General features: G+C 43.4%; 1 protein-coding gene across 1 annotated transcript in view; it reads right to left on the bottom strand.

Annotated features, from left to right (window-relative positions):
- CRTC3 (CREB regulated transcription coactivator 3) overlaps nt 1-23,395 on the bottom strand; it is a gene marked incomplete at both ends in the record, with an annotated part of 103,562 nt that overhangs the window by 17,354 nt on the left and 62,813 nt on the right. The window contains 5 exons of the mRNA XM_079699348.1: nt 2,615-2,650; nt 10,308-10,408; nt 12,508-12,570; nt 13,910-13,971; nt 21,469-21,588. Of these exons, the coding sequence (XP_079555474.1) occupies nt 2,615-2,650; nt 10,308-10,408; nt 12,508-12,570; nt 13,910-13,971; nt 21,469-21,588 (382 nt within the window). The remainder of the gene's footprint in view (nt 1-2,614; nt 2,651-10,307; nt 10,409-12,507; nt 12,571-13,909; nt 13,972-21,468; nt 21,589-23,395) is intronic.

Raw genomic sequence — 23,395 nt, 5'->3', positions numbered from 1 at the left:
AAGAGCCCACGCCGGCCTCTGGGGCTTGGCACCGAGGCGAGTCCTTTAGGGACATAGGAAATGAACATCCCCAGAGAGGGAGGAATAAGGACAAAGGCCTAGAGAGAGAGGAAGTGGTGGATGACTACTGAGCAGAGCTGCTCTTTTCAACTGGAGTGTAGGGAAAGTAAAGGAGAAGGGTAGGAAGGTCGAGGCGAGATCAGGAAGGGCCCTGCAAACTTGGCGAGGAGAGGATGGAAGGAAAGGGATGAGGAGAGACCCACAAAAATCCATGAGAGAGGAAATGAGGAAGATAACAAAGAGAGAAGAAGATTACATGGAAGACATGGTGGCAGTAAAGCTACCTGGTCATAGGCTGGGACTGGGGGATAAAGAGGAATTGAGAACCCAGAGGACTGAGGCTGGGCAGCTGAAGGGCCCTCTCCTGGCTCTTAAAGGCTGTAAAACAGCCTGGCTTTGTATCAAGGGACCAATCCAGGGATTTCTGCTTCAACATTCTGCCAGGTAAAAGAGGAGTGCTGAGCCATAAAAAAGGGAAAACTTGTTCTCAGAGAGAGACAAGAAGACAAAGGGCCAACGCTCAGGAATTAAGGGATCTGATGTTAGGAAGGGGATTCATTAGAGAGACGGGGGATGCTCAGAACTACGAATGCTGTTAGGTTCTGGCGACCATGTAAGCTCCAGGGTGACTGTCATGACTGTCCTGTCTTAGCCTCACACAGGATGACAGACCCCAGAGAGAAGCCACTTCAAACAGACTGAAGTTTCAGAGTAAATTCTGAGAATAAGGCAATGCTCTTTACAGGTGACCTACTCAGCACCATCACAACAGCAGTCATTTCTGCTCAAATATTCCAGGCTTTATCAATGATCCCAGGTGTGTCTTAATCCTGATAGTCAAACCACTCTCTTTGGAAAAGCTTATTTTGTCAACCTTCTTGTTTTCTTCCTTTTCTTGGCTTCCTTGTTAACTTGTCTAACTGTCAACGTAAACTGCTTCAGAAATGTAAGTTCCATGATGGCAGGGCCTTTATTTTATGCACTGGTGGGCAGTGCTTAAAATAGTACCTGGTAAACACTGGCCCTATAGCCCTCTCTCAACAAACTGGAGGACAGGAATAATAGGTTTGAGAGCCTTTATAAAGCCATACAATGACTCAAGAATTAAAAATTTTTTCTGTAATGTACCGCTAGATGATAGGAAAAGTTTCAAGGGCTGAGTGAGGTAGCTTCATGACTCAAGGCTACTTCTTGTAAGAGTTTGGTCACAGGAGTATGGCTGGAGTGTATTCCAGCACCGTCAAGGGGATTGTTTTCTTAGAGTAGTTCATTGTTTTTAGTCTCTTCATATCCAAGATTGGTTGGGAATTCTTCAGAGAAGTTATTGGGGGAATGCAAACAACCTTGAAGCCATTTCTTTATCTCTGTCCTAGTGGATTAGATATTTATTGCTGTTTCAACTTTTCATGGTTTTACTCATGGCCTAAAATGGCTTGCCCAGAAACGAGTATATAAGATGATGAAAGAGAACTGTGCCTCTGGCGCAAGATGCTCCTCATTTATCACATTCCCCACGAGTCCTGACCGCTGCGATACATAAATCTAATTTAGTTGTTCACTTCTAGATTATGAAAATTAAATTCCAGATTATAAAATTTTAGGGAAAAGAAAACAGTGCCTGGTACTGAATGAATAAATGAACTGTGTCAGACCTTCATTTGTCAATGGCTTCAAGAGTCATTTAGTAGATCTCCAACATTACTTTTTAAAAAAAATTTATTTAATTTATTTATTTTTGGCTGCATTGGGTCTTCGTTGCTGCACGTGGGCTTTCTCTAGCTGCGGCGAGCAGGGGCTACTCTTTGTTGCGGTGCATGGGCTTCTCATTGCAGTGGCCTCTCTCATTGCGCAGCACGGGCTCTAGGCACGCGGGCTACAGTAGTTGTGGCACGTGGGCTCAGTAGTTGTGGCTCACGGGCTCTAGAGCGCAGGGTCAGTCGTTGTGGCGCACAGGCTTAGTTGCTCCGCGGCATGTGGGATCTTCCCGGACCAGGGCTTGAACCCGTGTCCCCTGCATTGGCAGGCGGATTCCCAACTACTGCGCCACCAGGGAAGCCCTCCAACATTACTTTAATCAGCTTTATGAAACTCATTATCTTCTGCAAGATTTGCAATTTCATTCTGCAATCAGTTTGCATTTTCCTCACATTATTTATATCTGTCAATTACTGACTCACAAAACTTTCTAAACAGGCAGAGAAAGACAGCTGAGGAAGGAAGGATATTGGAACAACTAATGGCTTAAGTGACCAATTTATTAATATTTTCATGTGATTACAACTTCTGCTTCCCTGCACAACCTTGTGACTGTGGGACTGTGGGACTCAGATGATGAGGAGCCTTGTAATCTAACCACACATTTCCTTTCTCGTGGCCTTGGTCATGGCTAGCCTTAATTTTATAGAGCATCTCAGAAAAGTAAACCAATCAGCAGTTGTCAGCATTTTGGGAAGTCCTGAAAACACGAGTATTAACTAGTTCAGATGTTGAATGAAGGTTATGAATACTAAAGTCAGTATCCCACTCAGCACAGGTAGGTGAAATCAATTCATACCTTCCCCATGTACGTCGTTCTCACCATCACAGAAACCTAGTGGGAAAGAAAAAAAAAACACTTTTATGTGGTGCTTTCACCTTTATTTATTCATGAATAAGTAAGTCTTTCTGATTCAAAATAGAATTTCGAAAATTCTAAGGCAATTTCAGTACACTGATGGTCAACTCAGTGTACATTAGCATTTATAATAAAATTAAAATAGATATGGCTAATTTAAGTCTAAAGTTGGTGCCTCTCTACTTTTCTTTAAAATTATCTCCATCTTAAAATTTTTTACTGCCTCTGTCCTGAAAGAAGAACAATTTACAAAGTCTGAGAACCTCTAACCAAATCACAAAGAAAAGAAGTATATAGATCGAAACTCTCTTCCAAATGCTTTATTGTGCGGGGAAGGGGAGGTAACTAAAAAAGTCTACATCACTGTTTCACACTCACCATGCGTGTCTAGAGAAACAAACTGGAAGTTCCATGCTGTGTACTGTTATTTATATTTCTTGCAAACAGTCATTTTAAAAAGAAACTTGGGACTTCCCTGGTGGTCCAGTGGTTAAGAATCCACCTTCCAATGCAGGGGACGCGGGTTTGATCCCTGGTCGGGGAACTAAGATCCCACATGCTGTGGGGCAGCTAAGCCTGAGCACCGCAGCTACTGTGCACGGGAGCCAGAACTAGAGACTGCGTGCTGCAAACTACAGGGCCCATGTGTTCTGAAGCCCGTGCGTCACAACGAAGACCCCGCATGCCGCAACTAAGACAGCCCGACGCAGCCAAAAATTAAATAAATAAATAAATAAATGAAAAATTTTTAAAAAGAAACTTATCTGGAGTCTCAGTCAATTTAAATAGTATATATGATAGCTATTCACAAAGTTTTAAAAATTTGACTTGTAAGGAATTCTGATCCATAAAATATATTGCAGATGACAAGTAGAGTATATCCTATTGCTCTAAGCTAAAACCAAAGAATCGTGCCAAGAATGTAATACATTAGCATTCTCTGTGGAGCAATCAAATATACCATATGAGTTTTCAGTTAAGATCAGGACAAATTTTTAAGTTTTAAGCCTTTAAATATAACTTACTTCAGGTTTAAATATGTTTCTGAATAAGCTTAACCTATAAGTTAACCTGATTAGTCTATAAAACTTAAGCCAAATGTCTAATAACCATACACTGAACATAATTAAGTTCCTGCACTGACTGCTAGGTGTGGCCAGACGATACAGTGTAGGTGAGAAGATAGAACACGGAAGCAAATTCTGTAACACAGGCAGAAGATATAAAATTTTAGTGGCGCCCTGGGGCTGGGCAATACTGAGAATCCCCAGAAGCACTAAAATTAAAAATTAAGAACACTCATAAAGACAGCATTTCTCGGGCTTCCCTGGTGGCGCAGTGGTTGAGAGTCCGCCTGCTGATGCAGGGGACACGGGTTCGTGCCCTGGTCCGGGAAGATCCCACATGCCGCGGAGCAGCTGGGCCCGTGAGCTATGGCCGCTGGGCCTGTGCGTCCGGAGCCTGTGCTCCGCAACGGGAGAGGCCACAACAGTGAGAGGCCCGCGTAAGGCAAAAAAAACCCAAAAACAACAAAAACAACAACAACAACAAAAAAAGACAGCATTTCTCTCAGGCCCACAGAACAGAATCCAAGTTAGTGATTTAAAACTCTGTTTAGTGCACATAAAGACTATTTGGGTAAGCTTGCTAAAATGCAAGTTCATGGGACCAAACTGCAGAGATTTTGGTTCAGAAGCTGTGAGAATGGGCCCGGGAATCTACATTTTTAACAACCAGCTCAGAGGACTTTACTGCAGATGGTCTCTTAGAGACACCTGGACTAGGCTGTAGCTTAGTCATGATCTAACACGCCTACTGAAGACAGGCAGTGTGAACAGAACACTAGGAGACAGGTGCGGATAGACGAAAGGTGTGGCTCTACAATCAGCACATCAGAAGGAGGGGGAGAAGCTTCTGATTCCTAGTTTGGCTTCCCTGGGACCCTCATATTGGTAACTGGACCATTCAGATCACTTAAAAAGTGACAATTCTATTACAGATAAAAAACGAAGTTTGACACGGCAATCTGGTATAGTATGTTGAAGCATCTCTTTATCATTAAGGCACCAATCACTCTGGGTTTAATAAATAAGGCCAGTTTTCCATTTAAGTAGTAAGTCTGACCTGTCCCTGGAACAGACTCAACTGATGGCTACCTTGTGGAACTGCCTGAGTGGGGAGCAGACACCCCACATAATATCCTCTCAGACTGGGACAGAAAGAAAGCCTCGTGGAGGAGGTGGCACCTGAGTTAGTCACGGAAGGACAATGACGGGGATGATAATAACAAGAGCCACTGTGACTGTTCTCTTATTACATGCCAGGCACTTACATGGATGATCTCAGGTCATCCCCACAGCAACCCCATGAGGCAGGGGCTATTATCACCCCCAAGATCACATGCTAGGAAGTTTGAAGCACAACTCCGGCCTGTGTGCCTTCAGAATATCCAACTTGCTTCACCTGGAGGAATTTAGACACTCAGGAATGAGGATGAAGGGGATGCCCCAGTGTAAAGATAGGAGGAGAAGGAAGAGGGGGAGGGTACAGCAGGGGCGGAGAATGGTGTAGTCTGGCTGGAGCTCAGGATGGGAGGAAGGGGAGATGAGGCTGGATTGAAGGTGTCTGTGAGTAATCTGGCTTGATGCAGGGAATAGAAGGTTTTGGTTAGAGAAGTGACATGATTAGAGCTAAGCTTTAGAGAGACTGTTCTTGCAGCAGTGTGAGATGGATTGAAAGGAGAAAGCCTAAAGGCAGGGAGACCAAGTGGAAAAACCACTGTAATAGTCCAGGCAAGAAGGAAAGAAGTAGGGTATTTATTGCCAGTGAGGACAGAAAAGAGGCGGCAGATCTGAGATACCCTGCAGGGAGAACGAACATGACCTGGCTACTGAATGGGTGTGAGGGGTATGGGAATGAGAGTAATTCAAGACAACTAACTCCTGGTTTAGAGTTTAGGTAACTAGAAGGATGGTGGTGGCAATAACTGATATGTTAGCATCAAGCTAATGTATAACCAAAATGTCCACGGTTGGATTTTTACTACTGGATAAAAAATATCATATGATACAACTATAAGTAAAGGGATAAAAATAAAAAGGAACGAGTTGTGACTGGATATCTAGAAACAGAGGAAACTCATATCAGTTCCACAGGGGATGGAACAGCCATGACCAAGGCTGCATCTGTGTTCCAAGAAACCTCGAAGTCTCAGAGTCACTGAGGGCTGACCTAGTGTAACGGAGACCATGTTCCCTCTCCCTACTCCCATGCCTGACGAATCTAAAATAACTCCTAGCACAGCCTTGATTTGCTGAATAGAGGCAGGGGCAGGGGGTAGATCCCTTAACCTGAGTGTGTCCTTTAAGAAGCCTCTGGCTTCAGCCTCCCCATTCTGGGCCCTCCTGTCATCTGGGTGACACTCTTGCCCCACTTTAGATCTGGGATGCTTTTGCCATCCTCCTCTTCCACCTATCCGTGCAGTCAAGCTTCTTTCAGGGTTACTTGCATTTTAAACGTTAAACGAAATTGAGTTATTTGTAGTGAGGTGGATGGACCTAGAGTCTCTCATACGGAGTGAAGTAAGTCAGAAAGAGAAAAACAAATACCATATGCTAACACATACACATGGAATCTAAGAAAAAAAAAAAAAAGGTCATGAAGAACCTAGGGGCAAGACGGGAATAAAGACACAGACTTACTAGAGAATGGACTTGAGGATACAGGGAGGGGGAGGGGTAAGCTGGGACAAAGTGAGAGAGTGGCATGGACATATATACACTACCAAACGTAAGGTAGATAGATAGTGGGAAGCAGCCGCATAGCACAGGGAAATCAGCTCTGTGTTTTGTGACCACCTAGAGGAGTGGGATAGGGAGGGTGGGAGGGAGGGAGACGCAAGAGGGAAGAGATTTGGGAACATATGTATATGTATAACTCACTCACTTTGTTACAAAGCAGAAACTAACGCACCATTGTAAAGCAATTATACTCCAATAAAGATGTTAAAAAAAAAAAAAGTTAACTGCGCTGGTCAAAGGTGTTGCCTCTGGCAAGGTCACTGAGGTGGGAGGCAGGCCTCTTTCCCTGGGGAGGAGCTCAGGGCTGTAGTTCTAAAAGCTGGTGACACTCAGCATCTACCTCTCTGGGTGCAAAGACGACAACCCTCATGCCCTCTTCTGCCCGTAGCTCTAGATTGCCCCCTGAAAGGACAGGGACCACTGCAGCCCCCTCCTCCACTCACTGGTGAGGAGTGGAGGGGAGATAGGGACAGTCCCTAGGCTATGGGACAGGGCAACGGGGCAAGTGTCACAGAGTACCCTCATGCTTACCCATTGTGGGGTGTGTGTGTGGGTGTGGGTGTGTGCCTGTGAAATGACAATTAAACTGCACATGCTGCCAGGGAAATTATCAATATTTCTCTTTATAGATTCTGGATAATTAAACAAGAGAGAAATTATAAAAACCTTGTTTGGATGTATAAAAGTTTATTTCTAGCATTTACATCAACTGCTTACCATGGATGTCTAATTGCCGTGCAACTCAATAACCATTATGAAAATTACTAACTACGTATCAGTCTAATGGCTTTATTTTCTTGGGACACAAACCTCTGCTCATGAATGTATCATAGTTTATTGTTTATGTAGTTAAGCTGTGAGCAGATGCTCCCTTATCATCTGCTCATAAAAATAAATAAATAAATAAATAAATAAATAAATAAATAAATAATGGGAACATTAACTGAGGTTACATCATTATGCTCAGGAAAGATTCCCAGGGAAAGAGCAGTTATTGCTTCTGCTATGGAGCCTAATTCTGGGCTTCAATTATATTTTCCCATCACTTTTTAAATCTTTACTTTATTTGGTTGGTCCTATAATAAGAAATACCTTTTGGAAAGCTAGTCGATATTTTTAAAGTCCAAAAGGAAAGAAAATGAAAAACTTTAATGAATGACAGGGGGGAAAGTACATGAAACTATTTAAAATAGCTCCCACCAACAAATATAATTCTCCAGAAATAATTCCTATCCTTGGAGACTTGAATAATATTTTAAACACACTGGCTTTCCCATGTAAACACATCCATATTTGGATGTGTTTCTGAGTTCTGCTATACTTGCAAGGCAACTTTGCAGAAGCAGGCACACAGTTCAGACATTCAAGCTGGAGGTCGGCCCACCTTCCACGATTGAGAGATATTGGGGCCCAACGGTTTCTAACTGCTGATGTGAAAAGGAGTGACCCAGGAATTCTGCTCCAGGATTTCTTTCTTTCTGCTTTTTGTTTTGCTCTGTCTACTAGGATCAACACTGACATTCTTCTGCTTTTCTTATTCATCCTCACTCACACCTTCTGACATTTCTCACCTCTTCCCTCAGAGGCTACATAACTCTTGGCATAAATACTTCACTCAATTAATCACTTTCTTTAGGTTTTTTTTTTTTCTCTCTCTCTGCATGCAGGCCTCAAGATCTTGTTACCTATGATTTCCTTGTTCTCTCTAGGCCTTTGGCCCTTTCTAGAGAACTGTAAACTTTAAACAGAGGGTGACACGAATGAAGGAATGGCAGAGGCAGAAATGCAGCTCTTTTTTGGGGGTTCCAGGTTAAAGCCTATCAGTCTGGCTCCCTCTCAGTCTGGGGAGACTAAGCTCTTGCTGCACCTTGTTTAGGCTTATACATGCCTATAGTCTACCTATAACCCTACCTATATGGAAGCTAAACTACTCTATCTTCCCGTATATCCTACTTCTCTAAGTGGTGAGCAGTGGACCCATATCCAATTCCAACATAACTGCCAGCTTTACTCTCATATCCCCATGTGTGGAAACATAGCTAGGCGGTCCTAACCAATTCTATAAGAGCTCATACTTGACAAACTGTTCGGGTAAATGTAGCATCTCTGAATTTCACCAAGGGAACAAATGCAGCATTATTACAATGATACAGGGATTATTAAATCCCATCCCTACTATATGCAAGGAAATAAGACCTGGAATATTCTCCTCATAAGGAAAAGAGACTATTTAGGGTTTAAACTACCTAAAAAGTAAAGAAAACTAGAAAAGCTAGCATTATCTTGGCCAAAGATTTATTTATTCCCATTTCAAGACCAAACACACAGCCCTATTTATGGACAAGAGTCAATGTGCATAAGGAATGGATAGTTCAGGGCCATTGTTCCTACTAGATTGTAAGCCCCAGAAAGGCAGGCTTGGTCTGTGTCTTAGAGAACCAGACTTGGTTCACGTGCAGGTTAGATTCAGCAACTAGAGTGTGCTCTGTACGCATAAGCCACTGAGTAATTTCTCCACACTCTCCGTCACTGAGGACTCCTCTGTGCCAGGCACTGTGCGGAAGGTAAGGCCATAAGACGCTGACTGTAAGAAACCTCCTGGGAGCAGAAGGAGAGAAGCACATCCATGAGAAAGGCAGTCAAGTGACACAGGTGCCGAGATGGCCATCTATAGGTAGGAGCTTTGGGATGTTAGAAGGACATGGGGAGTTCTTGGCTGGCAAAGGGAAGAAGGTCAAGGATGGCTCCACAGACGTGGGGACAAAGCTGAGGGCCCTGGTCAGGTAAGCCCGGAGTAAGTTAAGAGAGGAGGAGACGGGAAGAGGATGGAACATTAATAGAAACCGAAGTAGTTCACCCACTTGGGGGGAGGGGCTGGTGAGTGAGGAGAGAGGGGAGAGAGGTGGGCAAGGGCCAGATCCTGGAGTTCGCGTCATTCCAAACTGAGAGATTTGGACTCTCTCTGGGAGGTGAGGGGGTGGCACTGAGATTTTAAGCAGGAGAGGAATACGATCAGATGTGGGTTCACTCTGGAAGCAGACAGCATGAATCTTTTTCCCACTCCTGGTCCCCCCTGGCCTCTCTCCACTCCTTTACTCACTCTGGTCCCAGGGAGGTGGAACGATGACCTGCAGCAAAGAGGGGAACAAGTGAGCGGGGCTGCCGGCTCCACTCTGGCTCGCGCTCCTCCTGGCCAGGGGCGCGCCTTCCCTCGGAGAGCAGCCTCCCTGCCGGCCCTGCCCTGCAGTCTGACCTCGGTGCTCCTGCACGGGGCGGGGGCAGGGGGCGCCCTGGGCCAGTGCTGCCGGCCACTGGGGGAGCCAGTCTCCCTCTGTGGTTCTGTCTTAACAGCCACAGACCCAGAGAGAAGTCACTTCCTCTTGTCAGGAAGAAAGGTGGTATTTACCTCCACCCGTCACTTCTACTTTTATTTCTCAGTTTGTCCAGATTCTGGATGGGAAAAAAGGACATTCAGAGAACCCAACATAAAACTGGATTGGGAGGACGTAAGACTGGAAATAAGGAGACCAGTTAGCAAGTTGTTATGAGTCCCTATAAAAATGATGAGGGACTGAAAATGGAAGAGTGTCGAGTAGAGGAAGCTGGAGGGTCAAGAGATGCCAAGAAGAGAGAATTTGCAGAGGAAGAGGCAGGAGAGAAGCTCCATTCTTATTTCATCATGAGCACACACACATCTCCCCTGCCAGGAGTTTTTCCCTGAGGACCACGAATCGGGGAAATGCACTCGCGGTTTAAGCTTTTCTCTCTCCCGGTTCCCATAGGACAGAATGAGAAGGCACAGATGCTGTTAGCATCGGGCCTGCATGTCTTACCCATGTATGAGGCAGGCCAGGCCGACTGGCCCCCTCCTCCATAGGGGTCCTGGGGCTTGGTGCTCAGAGCACTCGTGTGAAGAGCAGAGTCAGAATTGGTCCTAATGGGGGGAGGAGAGAGTCTGGCTGAAAATCCATTTTTCCTTAGTGAAAATGCAATGTTCTTTGCTGAAAATTACCAACAGGAAAGAAGGCAAGAATAACAGATTTGCAATCATCCATAAAATGAGGGGTCTGGACCTACCTGAAGTCCCTTAGATCAGTAACAGCCTCTGAGGATGGCCCACACCCAAAAGACTGTAATTTGTACTTGTATGATCTTTTCCTTTGAAGCTAATGGCATAATGATCTGGTTCAACAAGGCAGACCCTGGATTCACGGCTTCCTCTAAGAAACTTCCCAGTTTTCCTCGCAACTCAGAAGATCGCTGTGATCAGTATATTCTCTGTGGCTGCACTAGCTTTTCCCCATCTGAGAATAGCTCCTCCTATACGAAGGATCACCGATAGCAGTGACTCTCAAACCCTTTCAGGGAGAATGCAAGGTCGAGACAACTTTCAAAATAACCCTAATGTGTCCTTTGCCCTTTCACTCTCGCTCTCTCATGAGCACAGTAGTTTTCCAGGAGCCTTGTGACCTGTGATGTCACCGCAGGCTGAATGCACAAGCAGAGAATCGAGCTATCTTCAAGAGATTTGTAAAAGGTACAACAATGCCACTCTTCTCAGTAAATTTTTTTTGTTTCAGAAAATATAACTGTGCTTCTTAAAAAAAGATATTTATTGACATGTAATGAGTTTATTATTATTTTATTTCTAAATGCATTAATAAGTATCTTCTATAAATCTCTCAATTTAATTTCCAATATCAATAGCGAAATACAAATATACTCACACAAACAAACACTGTTTGAGGGCCTCAATGGCTTTTAAGATTGCAAAGGAGTCTTAAGACAAACATTTTGGGAACCGTTGAACTATAGCAAATTTCTGGAATTCTCCCAGACAGCTCCAATTTATATTTAGACTCTAAGAGATATTATTTACTTATCTCATCCAAGGGCCAAACTGTCTGCCATAAAAAGAACTTGTGAGAGACTTGAAATTAATCTAAAATGCTTCTTTGTGGGCTGTTCCAGGTGATGGCCTCCTGTGGCCACCAAGCCATGTGGCTTGATTGTGCACCATGGCTGTGTTGTGTTCAGACAAAGGGAGAGGCGGTTCAGAACCTGCATGAAAAGCAGGAAGAGTGTGGACTCTGGGATCAGAGAGCCCTGGGTTCAGATTCTAGCTCCTTTACAGATTCAAAAAGACTCAGGAGAATATCAATCAAATGCAGAGAGACAACTGGGAAAATCTGAATACAGACTGGGTATTAAATAATGTTAGAAATTACTGTTAATTTTGTTAAGTGTAATAATGGCATTGTGGTTATATTTTTTTTAAAAAGGTTCCTATCAGACTTATACTGTGAGATATATTTACAGGTGAAATACTTTATCTGGCCGGTGGTGGGATGGGGGTGTGGGGGACGGTGGGGTAGAAATAGAAGCTGAAGGATGGGCACACGGAATTCTTACAACTATTTTCCTTTCCAACTCTTTTTTGTATATGTTAAAATTTTGCACTAATTGTTTTTTTTTTTGATCCCAGTTCCATCACATATTAGCTAAGTGGCCTTGGACAAGTCATTTATAACCTCTTAGAACAGAAACTACTACTCATTCTTGTAGAATGTTATCAGGATCAAAAAAAATGACCTATGTAGAACACTTACCACTGGGGTCCAGCTCAAAGTGATCATTTAATAGCTAATGTATGCTGAATACTTACGATTCCCAAGTTCCTTATGTATCTTATTTAATCCTCACAACTACCCCTTGATATTGGTACTGTTATCTCCCTTTTCCAGATGAGTAAACTGAGGCATAGGGAAGCTACATAACTTGCTCAAGGTCACAGAGTAAGAGAGGCAGACCCTGTTATCCACTCAGACCTCATGTTCTCACACTGCTGTAGTGTCCTGAGCAGACGTTCACTACCTGGTGGGAGATTTGGGTTCCTTTTTTTTTTTTTAAACACTTCATATAAACACAACTGATATAAACATACTCTGGCAAATGGATAATATATTAGAAAACATCAGGACAATCAAGGTGACTGGCTTAAAGTTTATTTCTACTAGAAAACAAGCCATGTACCTGTTAAGTGCAGATGTTAGCCTGAACCCAGGGTACTTCTCTTCCCTCCAAGGAGGCTGCTGCCTTTAAAAACCAGAATAACATAAAAAGAAAAAGAAGTTCAATCCACGGGGAGCAAAGGAGAACCTCCGGCCTGGGTTTGAGAACTGGCTCCTCGATTAACCCAGCTGCACGGCTGACCTCTCCAGTTCCTGTGATTTCTGATTTCCATGATAAAAACTATCACAAATCCATGGGAACAGCAGGAGCAAATGAGATAGCTGGGCACATAACAAGGTTTTTTGGGTTTTTTTCTGTTTTGTTTTTAAAGGTTAAACAAGCACCTTTGAATGCCTTTTGAAATGTTTCAAATCTATGACCAGTTCCTCTCTGGGGATGTGAGGTCTTACTCCAGATGTGTGAAAAACTACCCCTTGTCACATACCCCGAGTGCGTGGAGTGTGTGCTTGCGGGTGCCTGGCCAGACCGGAAGCAGAAATGCTGCAGCCCCACACAGACGCCCATGAAGAGGAATATAACTGTTACAGTAGCCCAGTTTATGAAACTATGAATCTGACTAATCCTCGTGCTCTGGAAAGCCTAAGACAATTTTTCTTGAATACAACTTTTTAGAATCTCAATTTGGAGGTATCCTTTTATGATTTAAAATAAAATATTGTGCTTGTCCTACAACCATGGATCCCAAGATTCTTAAGCGCTACTGAAAACCTACTTGAGGTAGGGGCCAGCTGTCACCCATCTTCATATCGACCTTTTCCAGGTCCTGACTACATTATCCACAGTAAGTGCTGCCAGGGTTTGTCCCGAGAATGGATGGAGAATAGATCTCAACCCAGAGAGCTAAATTTTCTCAATACATACATTTCAAATGCCTGTTAAATCTGACTAGGTGATCTGAAAATGATACCTTGTATCCACCGGACGTAACAATCTTTTCAGTTAATTTTATATTCTGTCACCCTCAGTATTCAAAAACACTCAACTTTTTGGTATATATTCTCTATATACAAAAATACTCAGAGAGACCCTAGGTCAAATCCACTATGCAAATTAATTTTAGGAGCTTACTAAAGCCTTATGTTTCTTTCAGTAGCTTACCAAGACACGTTATATATTCAAATATAAGAATAAAAAATCAGAGTATTATGTTGGTAATTGTATTCGAAATGTGTTTCTATTTGGTCTTTAAAATGAAGATCTAGATTGATTTAAATAACTTAATTTTAGACTTTCATATAAGTCTATGATTATACATGGAAAGACTTAAGTTTTATAAGAGAAAACAAGAGTCTGTGCTTTAGATTAGAAATTTCTAAAACAACATTCAAGGCGGATACAATAAAGTGAAACCATCCAAAAATAGCACATGCTCCTCCTATCTTTGAAAATAAGACTTGCTTACCTTGGCCAACTCTCATCCAGGGGCTGCGAGGCGTAATTAGCTCCAAATGTACTACCATCAAAGTAGAATTTTCAATAAAGGAAAAATATAATGAATGGAAAGTTGAAGCAGAACTAAGAGGCTGGAATCGTGGGGAGTTCAACAACTTTTTTGGTTCTTATCTTTATCTCTACACCCGACATCTCTTCCTCCATGCTTTGTCTTATCAACTTCCTCTGGAAAAATCTATTCTATCTTCTAACCAGTGCCATCTTTGCATGATTCACATGGGGTGTTTCTTTTTTTTTTTCTGCCTACCCAACATCTTTTACTTTCAAGAACTGCTTCCACCCCAACCCGAAGCCTGGTAAAGCTGTCATTCTGTGTGGGCCTGCCTGCCCCACAAAATGTACACAGACCCAGTATTTCCAGTCAAGGTAACTTATCCCCCTGTGACTGGTTCAGGGGTGGGCTCATGATACAAACAAGGGGGAAAAGGAGTGCCCCCAGTTGAGGTGGTGAGCCCGAGGACCACGTGGACCTGGGTTTCTCTCCCTGGAAGTCAATTCAGAGGTAGCACCTCACAGATACTGAATCTCGATGCTATTGTACAAACCCCTGGATCTAGCCCCTTGGGCTTCTAGTGACATAAGCCAATAAATTTCCTTTTTTCCAAGTTGAGGGTTTCTGTTTCTTATAACTAAGAGCGGCATTAGGTTTGTGGAGAAATGTGAACTTCCTTGGGTTGTCAGGGGCCCCGTTTTATAATTTCTGTATTCTTCACTGGGTCTAGCCTGCCTTGGAACATATTCCAGGTGAAATGGAAATATGGAAAAACAAATGTGATGCTACACTATACATGCTGAGCACAGTAGAGCCGTTTTGGTTAATTTAGTTAATTATACATATAGAATAGCCTTCTTAAAACATTTTAAATCATATTATTCTCCTGCTAAAAAATCTTCAATGATTCTGTATAAAAGAAGCCATCATCAGCTAGGGCTCAGAAGGAAATGGGAACCAACGGAGAAGGACCCTATCCTACAGACAGAATCTGGCATTAGTAAAACATGGGCACTAATGAACTCTTCATGAAATATTTCCTTTGCCAGAAGCATTAAGATCACAAGGTTCACTTCCTGTGTATTAGTTTTATCATGTCTAGTTACCTTCTTTCTTAATCTGAATCTTAGTCAAGGCAATAAAACAGAGATATTTTCAAAAGAGAGACCAGACGTTTCTTCAACACCAAATATTAGGCTGAATGTATGCAAAGTACAGATGAGAACAGACTGCAGAAGAAGATAGAAGAGGAAAAGGTGATAAAGAAATAAGAAGGCCCTCTGAGAGGAAGCACATCAGTATCTCAGTTGGCAGAGCCATTAGGGAGAAGGCATTGAGCCTTTCTCTTTCCTGCAGAGTTTGATGAATCTCTGTCCAGAAAAGATAAATTTCAGAAGCAGAAGTTTACCACTTCCCTCAGGACACTGCCACCCTTAAAGTCCTTAAGTCCACTTATCTGGAACCTGTAATACAAATTAGAACACAGTGGTGTAATAGTAGTGCAATGATCAAACATCGATTATTTCAATGTTGAGGTCTAAGTCAGCATTTTAGCCTTTCTGATGTATATTAACAACATGGAAATATAGTAAATTCCTGAAATATTAATATGAGTAGGCTGAGGCATCAAAAGTTAAAAGATGTGACCTCTGAGCTCTCCCAATTCTCACCATTCACATCTCACGTAATGGATATTCGAAAACCCAACAACTGTTGGCACCAAGAGAACCACTAACGTTAGTAACCACTCATGTCAATAGCTTACAGCTAAACTGAACAGAAGAAAACCTAGAAAAGGTTTATTTGTTCTTCTGAAGATTTCAGAAAACTTTGTTCAGGTGGCTTTAATTACTCTACAACACTAATATGTCCTAAAGAACATCCTAAAGACAGAAAAAATACTCTTATCTGTAAACTTGAATTTACCATTTAATTCAACAAACATTTCTAGAGTGCTTGCTAGCTGCCAGCAAACAAACAGAACAGCAGCAGAGGTGACAAGGTTTTTAACAAGCCAGATCAGCTCCTCACCCAGTACTACGTTAGTTAAACCTAGGTCAAAAAACAGTCCCACAGGGACTTCCCTGGCGGTCCAGTGGTTGAGACTTTGCCTTCCGGCGCAGGGGGTGCAGGTTCGATCCCTGGTTGGGGAGCCAGGATCCCACATGCCTCGCTGCCAAGGAGCCAAGGCATGGAATGGAGGCAGTATTGTAGCAAATTCAATGAAGACTTTAAAAGTGGTCCACTTTAAAAAGAAAATCCAAAAACAAACAATCCCACATTATAATGGGCCTTTTTATTTATCCCCCTGTGCACTCCTTTTCTGGCTCCTCCTCTTCTGCCTTCAACCCTGATGGTCCAGAGTTTCTGTGGCCTCACAGCCTCTCAGCCCACATCTGCTTACACTGCTCTCAAAAGGACAGGATGCGGAGAAGGGTCTCAGTATCATGGGTGCCATGTAGAGTGGGAGCAGGGCGAGAGGCTGGGGACTCCGGGCACAGCCACTTTGGGAAGAGTGTCCTGCCTTCCATGCTCACCTTGGTCGGTCCCACCCATGCCTCTGGCTCCATCCATCATCCATAGTCCAGTAACTCATAAATCCATACCTCCAGCTCCCAACAGTTCTCATGAACTTCAGTCTCAAATTTCCAACTGCCTACTCAGCTTCTCCACCAAAAGTACCTAAAACCCCACTCATCATCTTGCTTCTCGCCTGCTTGTCTTGTTAGGAGTCCATCGTATGTAATGGAGGATGCCGTCCACCCAGGTGCTCCAGGTGGAAATGCCAGTCATCCCGGGCTGTTCTCTCTCCCCAAGTCCCTGCAGTTCTGTAGCGGAAAATCCTTCCCCTCGTGTTCCTGCCTCAGTCCATCGACAAGGGGACTCCTGCTCCTTCTCAGCTCGGGGAGTGTCAGAGGGAAAGTTCTCACGCACTCTTTCCCAAAGGAAGGGGAGTAGCCCTTCTGTTGATATGACAGGACACCTGCTGGCCCATTTCCCCATGGGTGGGGTCACTGAGCCTCAGAAGCTCCAAACAAGTCCGACCCTGTCTCTTTCTTGTGCTGCCTGCTCGTGGCTGGTGAGCACAGGCAGGTTCTTCTTTTGGCTTCCTGTTCCCATGAGGTAAGGGCACCCAGGGCAGGGCTCAGGAACTGCCTTCTTGAGCAGCCTGGGGGCGACCATGTTATCTCCTGCCCTCTGCAGCTCCATGTTCTTCCAGGCACAGAGTTTGTGGGGCAGGTTCATTATGGTCCACGCAGCTGGTGGGGTAAGTGAACTCCAGGTCTGGTGGGTTAATAGAACCCACCCACCAAGACAAGTGCCAGGGTCAGATTTAACATATAAAACTGACCACAATTTGGTTCCTTCCTAATTTCTCAACCATGTCTTCACCATCACTCAACTTCCTCTTGTCCTTTTACCTCCAACTATGTCCTACCAGAATACATCTAAAAGTCGAACATGAAGGGAGGTACATGAGTGAGATCTTTTTTGAGTCCCTGTGTGTATGAAAATGTCTTCCTGTTTACCTCAGCATGCGAGTGACAAATAGGTGGCATGTGGGATTTTGAAGTCTGACTATTTTCCCCTTAAAACTCTAAAAACTAGCATTTCCTTATCCTCCGAGATGGGAATCCTTAATGGGCGTTAGGTAAAAACTGGGTTTTGTGATCAAGTAAGTTTTGGAAACCCTGGATTAAAGACAAGAAGTTTCTTAACTGCCAGGCTTCTCAGAGCCCTAATATAAACTGTGAAGCTTCAAGAAGATACAGAGAACCCAACATTTCTCAAATATAATAGGCAGTGCATTTCAAAGAAACAGTGTTCTATAAACTGACATCCTAAAATTTTCATCTCATTGTATGAAAAGAATCAAAACAAGGCCTATTCCAAAGAGGAAACCCATTCCTAACTTTGGCGGGTCTTAAGGCATCTCTTCATGACTGTTCACCCTAGTTTTCTGGACACAATATACTCTCAAACCTTGTTGGGAATGTAAATCAGAAAATTTCTAAACATTTGTTTTTCTTTCTTCCTAAAAACACATCTCTTTTAGAGGAAGGTGCTTCTTATGATTCTTCAGTGTGTCCCCCTTTTCTTCAATGTATTACCCACAGGTCTGAGACAATATTATATTTGCTGTAAATTTATGTTAATAGTTCAGAAATTCAACAGGATGGTGTTTGGGATACATGTTTGCTGCCTTTGAGGAGTGAGAAGGGCTGCTGAAGACACGAGCAGCTGCAGGAAGGTAGGAGAGCCTCTCCTCTGAGTTCTCAGGCCCAGGCCCCCAGCTGGGGACCAGGCAGCGCCTCTCCGCTGCCCTGAGTGCAGCCCCGGGCCAGATCTCAGGTGGGCAGTGCCCTGGTCTCTGCTTGTGGTGGCCCCCATGCCAACAGCAGAGCCCAGAGCCCACTGTGCCAGCCTTCCCTGCTATGATGGCCGCCCACTGCCTACCGCGGGAGGAATGCCCTTGTGCCAGATCTCCGCTGCTTGTGGCTGCCCACACTGTTAACAATATTCATTTGAGATCATAGGACTGAACCCTTCTCTAAGCCAGTGTGCGCGTTCTAAAATAACAGCCAAGCCAAGAAACAGCTGGAAGAAGAAAATTCTGAATACATTTCTTCTCTTTGTTCTAGCAAAGATTCAAAGGGGTGTTAATACTTCCGAATAATAAAACTTCATTAAGGAGGTAATAGACTGGTGAGAAAGGCAACCATTTTAAGCAAATTATTGCAAAATCAAATGAATGCAGGCCAGGAAAGGAAAGATGGAATTGCAGCCCTCTTCCCCATCTTCTCCTGAATATATTCATATCTTCGACATAAAATCATCCCACTTTTATATTTTACTAGGAGCTCAAGGTCCCTTGATTCTTCAAGAGACTCGCTGTTTACTCATGGGTAGGCCTACGCTAAAGAACTCTTTTGAGTCAGCAGATGTCAGTCTCAGGACCCCCGTTAGGTGCTTCAGAGAGACATCTCATGGTCTGTGAATCAGGCTTGTACTGTCTGATGAACAACTTTAATTCATCTGTATATTTATTTGGTTCTTGCTTCTCCTGCCCTTAGGAGTTGATCTGCTTTGCTGCTGCTCTCATGAGTTGACCCGTATACACAGTCAAGTTCTAACCTATGACTTATTACCTGAAAAGAGATAGAGTCACCTGAACACACAGTGAAGTCTTCCCTCCGGCACTTTGCACAAGCTGTTCCCTCCACCTGAAACATCTCCTCCCGGCTGTCTTCCTCCCTGCATATCACAACCACCTGAAGTTATTTTCCTTTAATAATTTTTTCTTTTCTTTTTATTTTTGACCTGTTTGTTGTCTGTCATCTCCCACAGGACTATAACTCAAGAAGGCAGGGACACGTCTGTCTCATTCAGCTCTGAGTCCCCAGTGCTTAGAACAGTACCTTGTACAGAGAAGGGGCTCTGTGAATACCTGTTAAATAAATAAACATGCTATCCCCTCACTTGTTACCTATCCTTCAAGCCTCAGATTTTCCTCTGGGATGCCTTCTCCGTCTCCCCAAGACCGGTGCAGGCTGTGCTCCTCTGAGCTTGCACAGCCCCTATGCTGCATCACCTGCAGCTTGCCACACTGTGCTGACACCGTTCGCTTGCCCAGCTGCCTCTCCCACTGAGCAACAAGCAACTTGAGGGCAGGGACTACGTTACGTTTCCCATGATATCTATAGTGTCTAAATGGTGCCTAACACTAACTGTTGTTAAGTGAATGAACATTTTCCTCTGTTGCTTTTCTTCAATCTCCTCCTCTTCTAGACAGTCCTCTAGTTTAAAAAGCTGTGAGTATATGCATATATTTAGACTATACTTGCTGCAAAAAGGATTTGAGATAGCTATAAATATATCTATATGTATTATAATATTTAGAGAGAACACCTACAAGGGAAAGAGGGAATTGAGAATTAGAAAAAGATATAATGTTAGTTACATCAAGAAACACTCTTTTACTTGAAAATTCCAAGCAGTTTAGACAATGGTTCCAGGTACTACTCCACCCCCACACGTGTGAATTAGCTGAAGTACTGCCTGAATTCTCCTTTCCTTTTACATTCTATGTAAAAGTTATTACACATTCCAGAAAGGAATTTGAGGGGTATTGGTGGTTAAATGGTAGAATTCTCGCCTCCCAGAAAGAAATTGGAAAAATCAGTTATCAACTTCATTTTCCCTGATAATGGTCACATAATATACAAAATTAGAAGTCAAGGTATCTCAATGGACCAAATGTGGTGTGTCCCTGGGGGTGGAAGAGAGGAGAAGTAAACATTCATTGGGGTCATTACCCTCGCCTCACATTGACAGAAAACTGCAAGAAGCCCAAGGGCAAGAGAAGCAGTGGTTTCCTCTGTGCGACCCCCACCCCCACCCCGCAACTCCTCCCAGGGGGTCTCTCTTGAGTGTGGTCCTGGGGACCACTGAGTGCTGTAGCGAGGGAGGGGCTCAGGCTGGGGGGTCAGCTTGACCTGGGCTGAATCTGGGCCCCTCCAACCTCAGCAGTGGAATTTTGGGCAAGTTACTCTGACGCTCAGTTTCCTCATTGGAAAATGGGGGTTAAAAAAAGTAAACTGCTCAGTAAGTATTGAGGACTAAATGACATATGAATTGCCCAGCACAGTGTCTGGCATGGTTAGGTGCTCAGTAAACATAAGCGTCCTCCCCCCACTTCCTGGTTTCTAGGCTGGTGAAGCGAACTCTACCATCACTGCCAGGAATCCAGCTCTGCAGTAAGACTTACCCCGCCTTTCTCGTCTTCCTCCACCCCTGCGGGTGAGAAGAGTGAAGTGAGAATGCAGGCCCTCCTCCCACAAAATCCAGCTCAGGTCTGTTTCCAAAAGCCCTGAGCACAATGCTGGACCCCCAGCAGCACACCCCACTCTGGCCTCATAAATAAAATTGTCAGATGAATTCACAGTCTCCTTTTCTTTCTTCCTACTTAATAGCATAGGATTTGGTGTGAGTGAATATCACTACGTAAGATTTTCCTAAATACCAGCTTTATACTTCAGTTGTCATCTATTGAGTTTGAAACTCCATAAATAGAAAATCATATAAAATTTCTTCTGTAAGTTCTAGCAGCAGGTCAGTGGGTCAACAGAAATAAAAACAAATCACCTATCTGTCTGTTTGTTTTAGCTAGACAGATTAAATCTATCTAACCTGATTCAAAGTCATGTTTAATTCTGACTTTGCTGATTTCTGAAGAAAATGCTGAGAAGGGCTTGCAATGGGGCTGAATTACATGTTGTTTATGTTCAGTTACTTCATTAAACTGAACTTTATTGACACTTTCATAAAGTAAACATCTACAATGATCCTTCCAATTTTTACCTGTGGAGATGTTTCTGGTTTCCAACTCACTTATTTTTATTGCCTCCGTTCATCAGATAAAATGAAGATTTTGAGGCCAAAGGGGAATGACAGGGAAGATACATCCTGAAAACCTTTCAAAACTTATCCTCTCCTCAGACAATGAAAAAGGATATTTGTCGTCCTGGCTTGTCCCCAGACCGTCGGTGGAGGGGGTGGAAGCGGGTCCGGGACGGCCTCTCCACCAGCCCGTGGTGGCGGGTTCCACGCACGCTGTCAGCTGGGTGGAACGCCGGCTGCGGAGAGAAGGAAGAGAGTTGGCCTGTGACCGTGACATTGCCACTCACCCTCAAGAACACCAACTGATCACAACAACAGATGACAAGGCTGACTTTATAATTTTACTGGTGTCTATGACTGTGCCTTGAGTCAAGGTAAATAAAATGCAGCACATGGAGCTATTTCTACATCATTACAGAATAATTTAAAATAGTGTTTAGGGTGTGAAGATGAAAGCTGAAAGAATGATATATTAAAAGTTGTCACAATTTAGAGACTATGGATTCATACATCAATCCCAGGAACTGGGAGATAAGCATGAAATGTAAAAGAGGTATACTTAAGACAGAAACGAACTGAGTACCTACAGCGTGCAGTGTGCAGAAACATAGATGTGGCATCCAGAAACAAAATGGAATACCTACTGGGGACCGGGGACTACTTGCTCTATACGGTGTCTTTTTATATTTTTGATTGACTCGACAATGTTTAAAAATTCAGGTTTGGGGCTTCTAGTGAAAAATCTGAACATCTTGGCCACACTGGTCCCAAATTCCCACTTGGCAATGGGGACTGAAATTGAGAGTAGCTGCTCTCTGCAGGTGGGACACCGGACCACTCACTTCTTACGTTAGACATCTGAGTTTGTGACCCGAGTCAAGGCGAGAAAAACGAATACTACCTGAATACAAGTGGGAAACAACTCATTATCAACTCATTACACCCCAAATGGCACAAATGAAAATACAAACAGATTAAAGATAAATCCATGGTCAATAAATACAAAGTCTTTTATTAATGGAGGCTTGGGTGACATTCTTAACATTTTTGAGCTTGGCATCATAAAAGGCAACCTTTTTTTTGTTTTTAACATCTTTGTTGGAGTATAATTGCTTTAAAGTGCTGTGTTAGTTTCTGCTGTATTACAAAGTGAATCAGCTATATGCATACGTATATCCCCATATCCCCTTCCTCTTGCGTCTCCCTCCCATCCTCTTTATCCCACCCCTCTAGGTGGTCGCAAGCAAAAGCCAAATCCTAGGCTGGACCATTCTACCTCACATAATGGGGCAATGTGTATACAATATTATGCCAGAGATGTTTGTGAAATACATGAAAACAGATTTCCTTTTATGTAAATTGAATCATATGTCAAATACCTAGCTTACTATGAAAGGAATCCTTTGACGGAGTATGTCTTTCTGGGGGAGCTTCTTTTAGTTAAGAATTGGTCGCTAATTTTTCTTTGTTAAACACACAGATTTTCTCATATTGGACTTGGGAATGACTCCTATTTCTCCCGAGTGGACTGATAAAACGTCTGGACTAGTTTAGTTGAACAGTTCTGTCAACAAAGGGTCCCAGGTCCCAGCCTGTCTCAGTTCTTCTCTATTTTTACAATCCAAATCTATTAACTCCTAAAATAAAGAGATCTTACTGAGGAACAACCCCTGGTACTGGAAGAAAAATATCCATTGTGATAGGTAAGGTGGATGTTGATCTCAGACAAGAGAGCACACTAGTCTAGGGAGTGACAAATTGAAACATCTTTGTTAATCAAGAGGATGAATACCCAAGGCACACTTTATCAGGACCTGCTTACACAGTAGACATAATTTTAAGAGACAGATTACTTTGTTCCAGGATAAAAGAAAAGGGAGGACTCTCTGGTAATAAAATCACACGAATGTTAACTGTACTTGAAAACAACATTTTCCTCTAGGAGTCATAGAGCACAACTACTGCCAGACTGAGCTCCCAGAGGCCAGCCTACAGAAGGGGCACTGAGGGTCTTTAGAAGGGGATCCAAGGGGACTTCCCTGG

This window comes from Hyperoodon ampullatus, assembly GCF_949752795.1.
Source record: "Hyperoodon ampullatus genome assembly, chromosome: 3".
Lineage (NCBI taxonomy): Eukaryota > Metazoa > Chordata > Mammalia > Artiodactyla > Ziphiidae > Hyperoodon > Hyperoodon ampullatus.
This window is presented reverse-complemented; position numbering and strand designations above follow the sequence as displayed.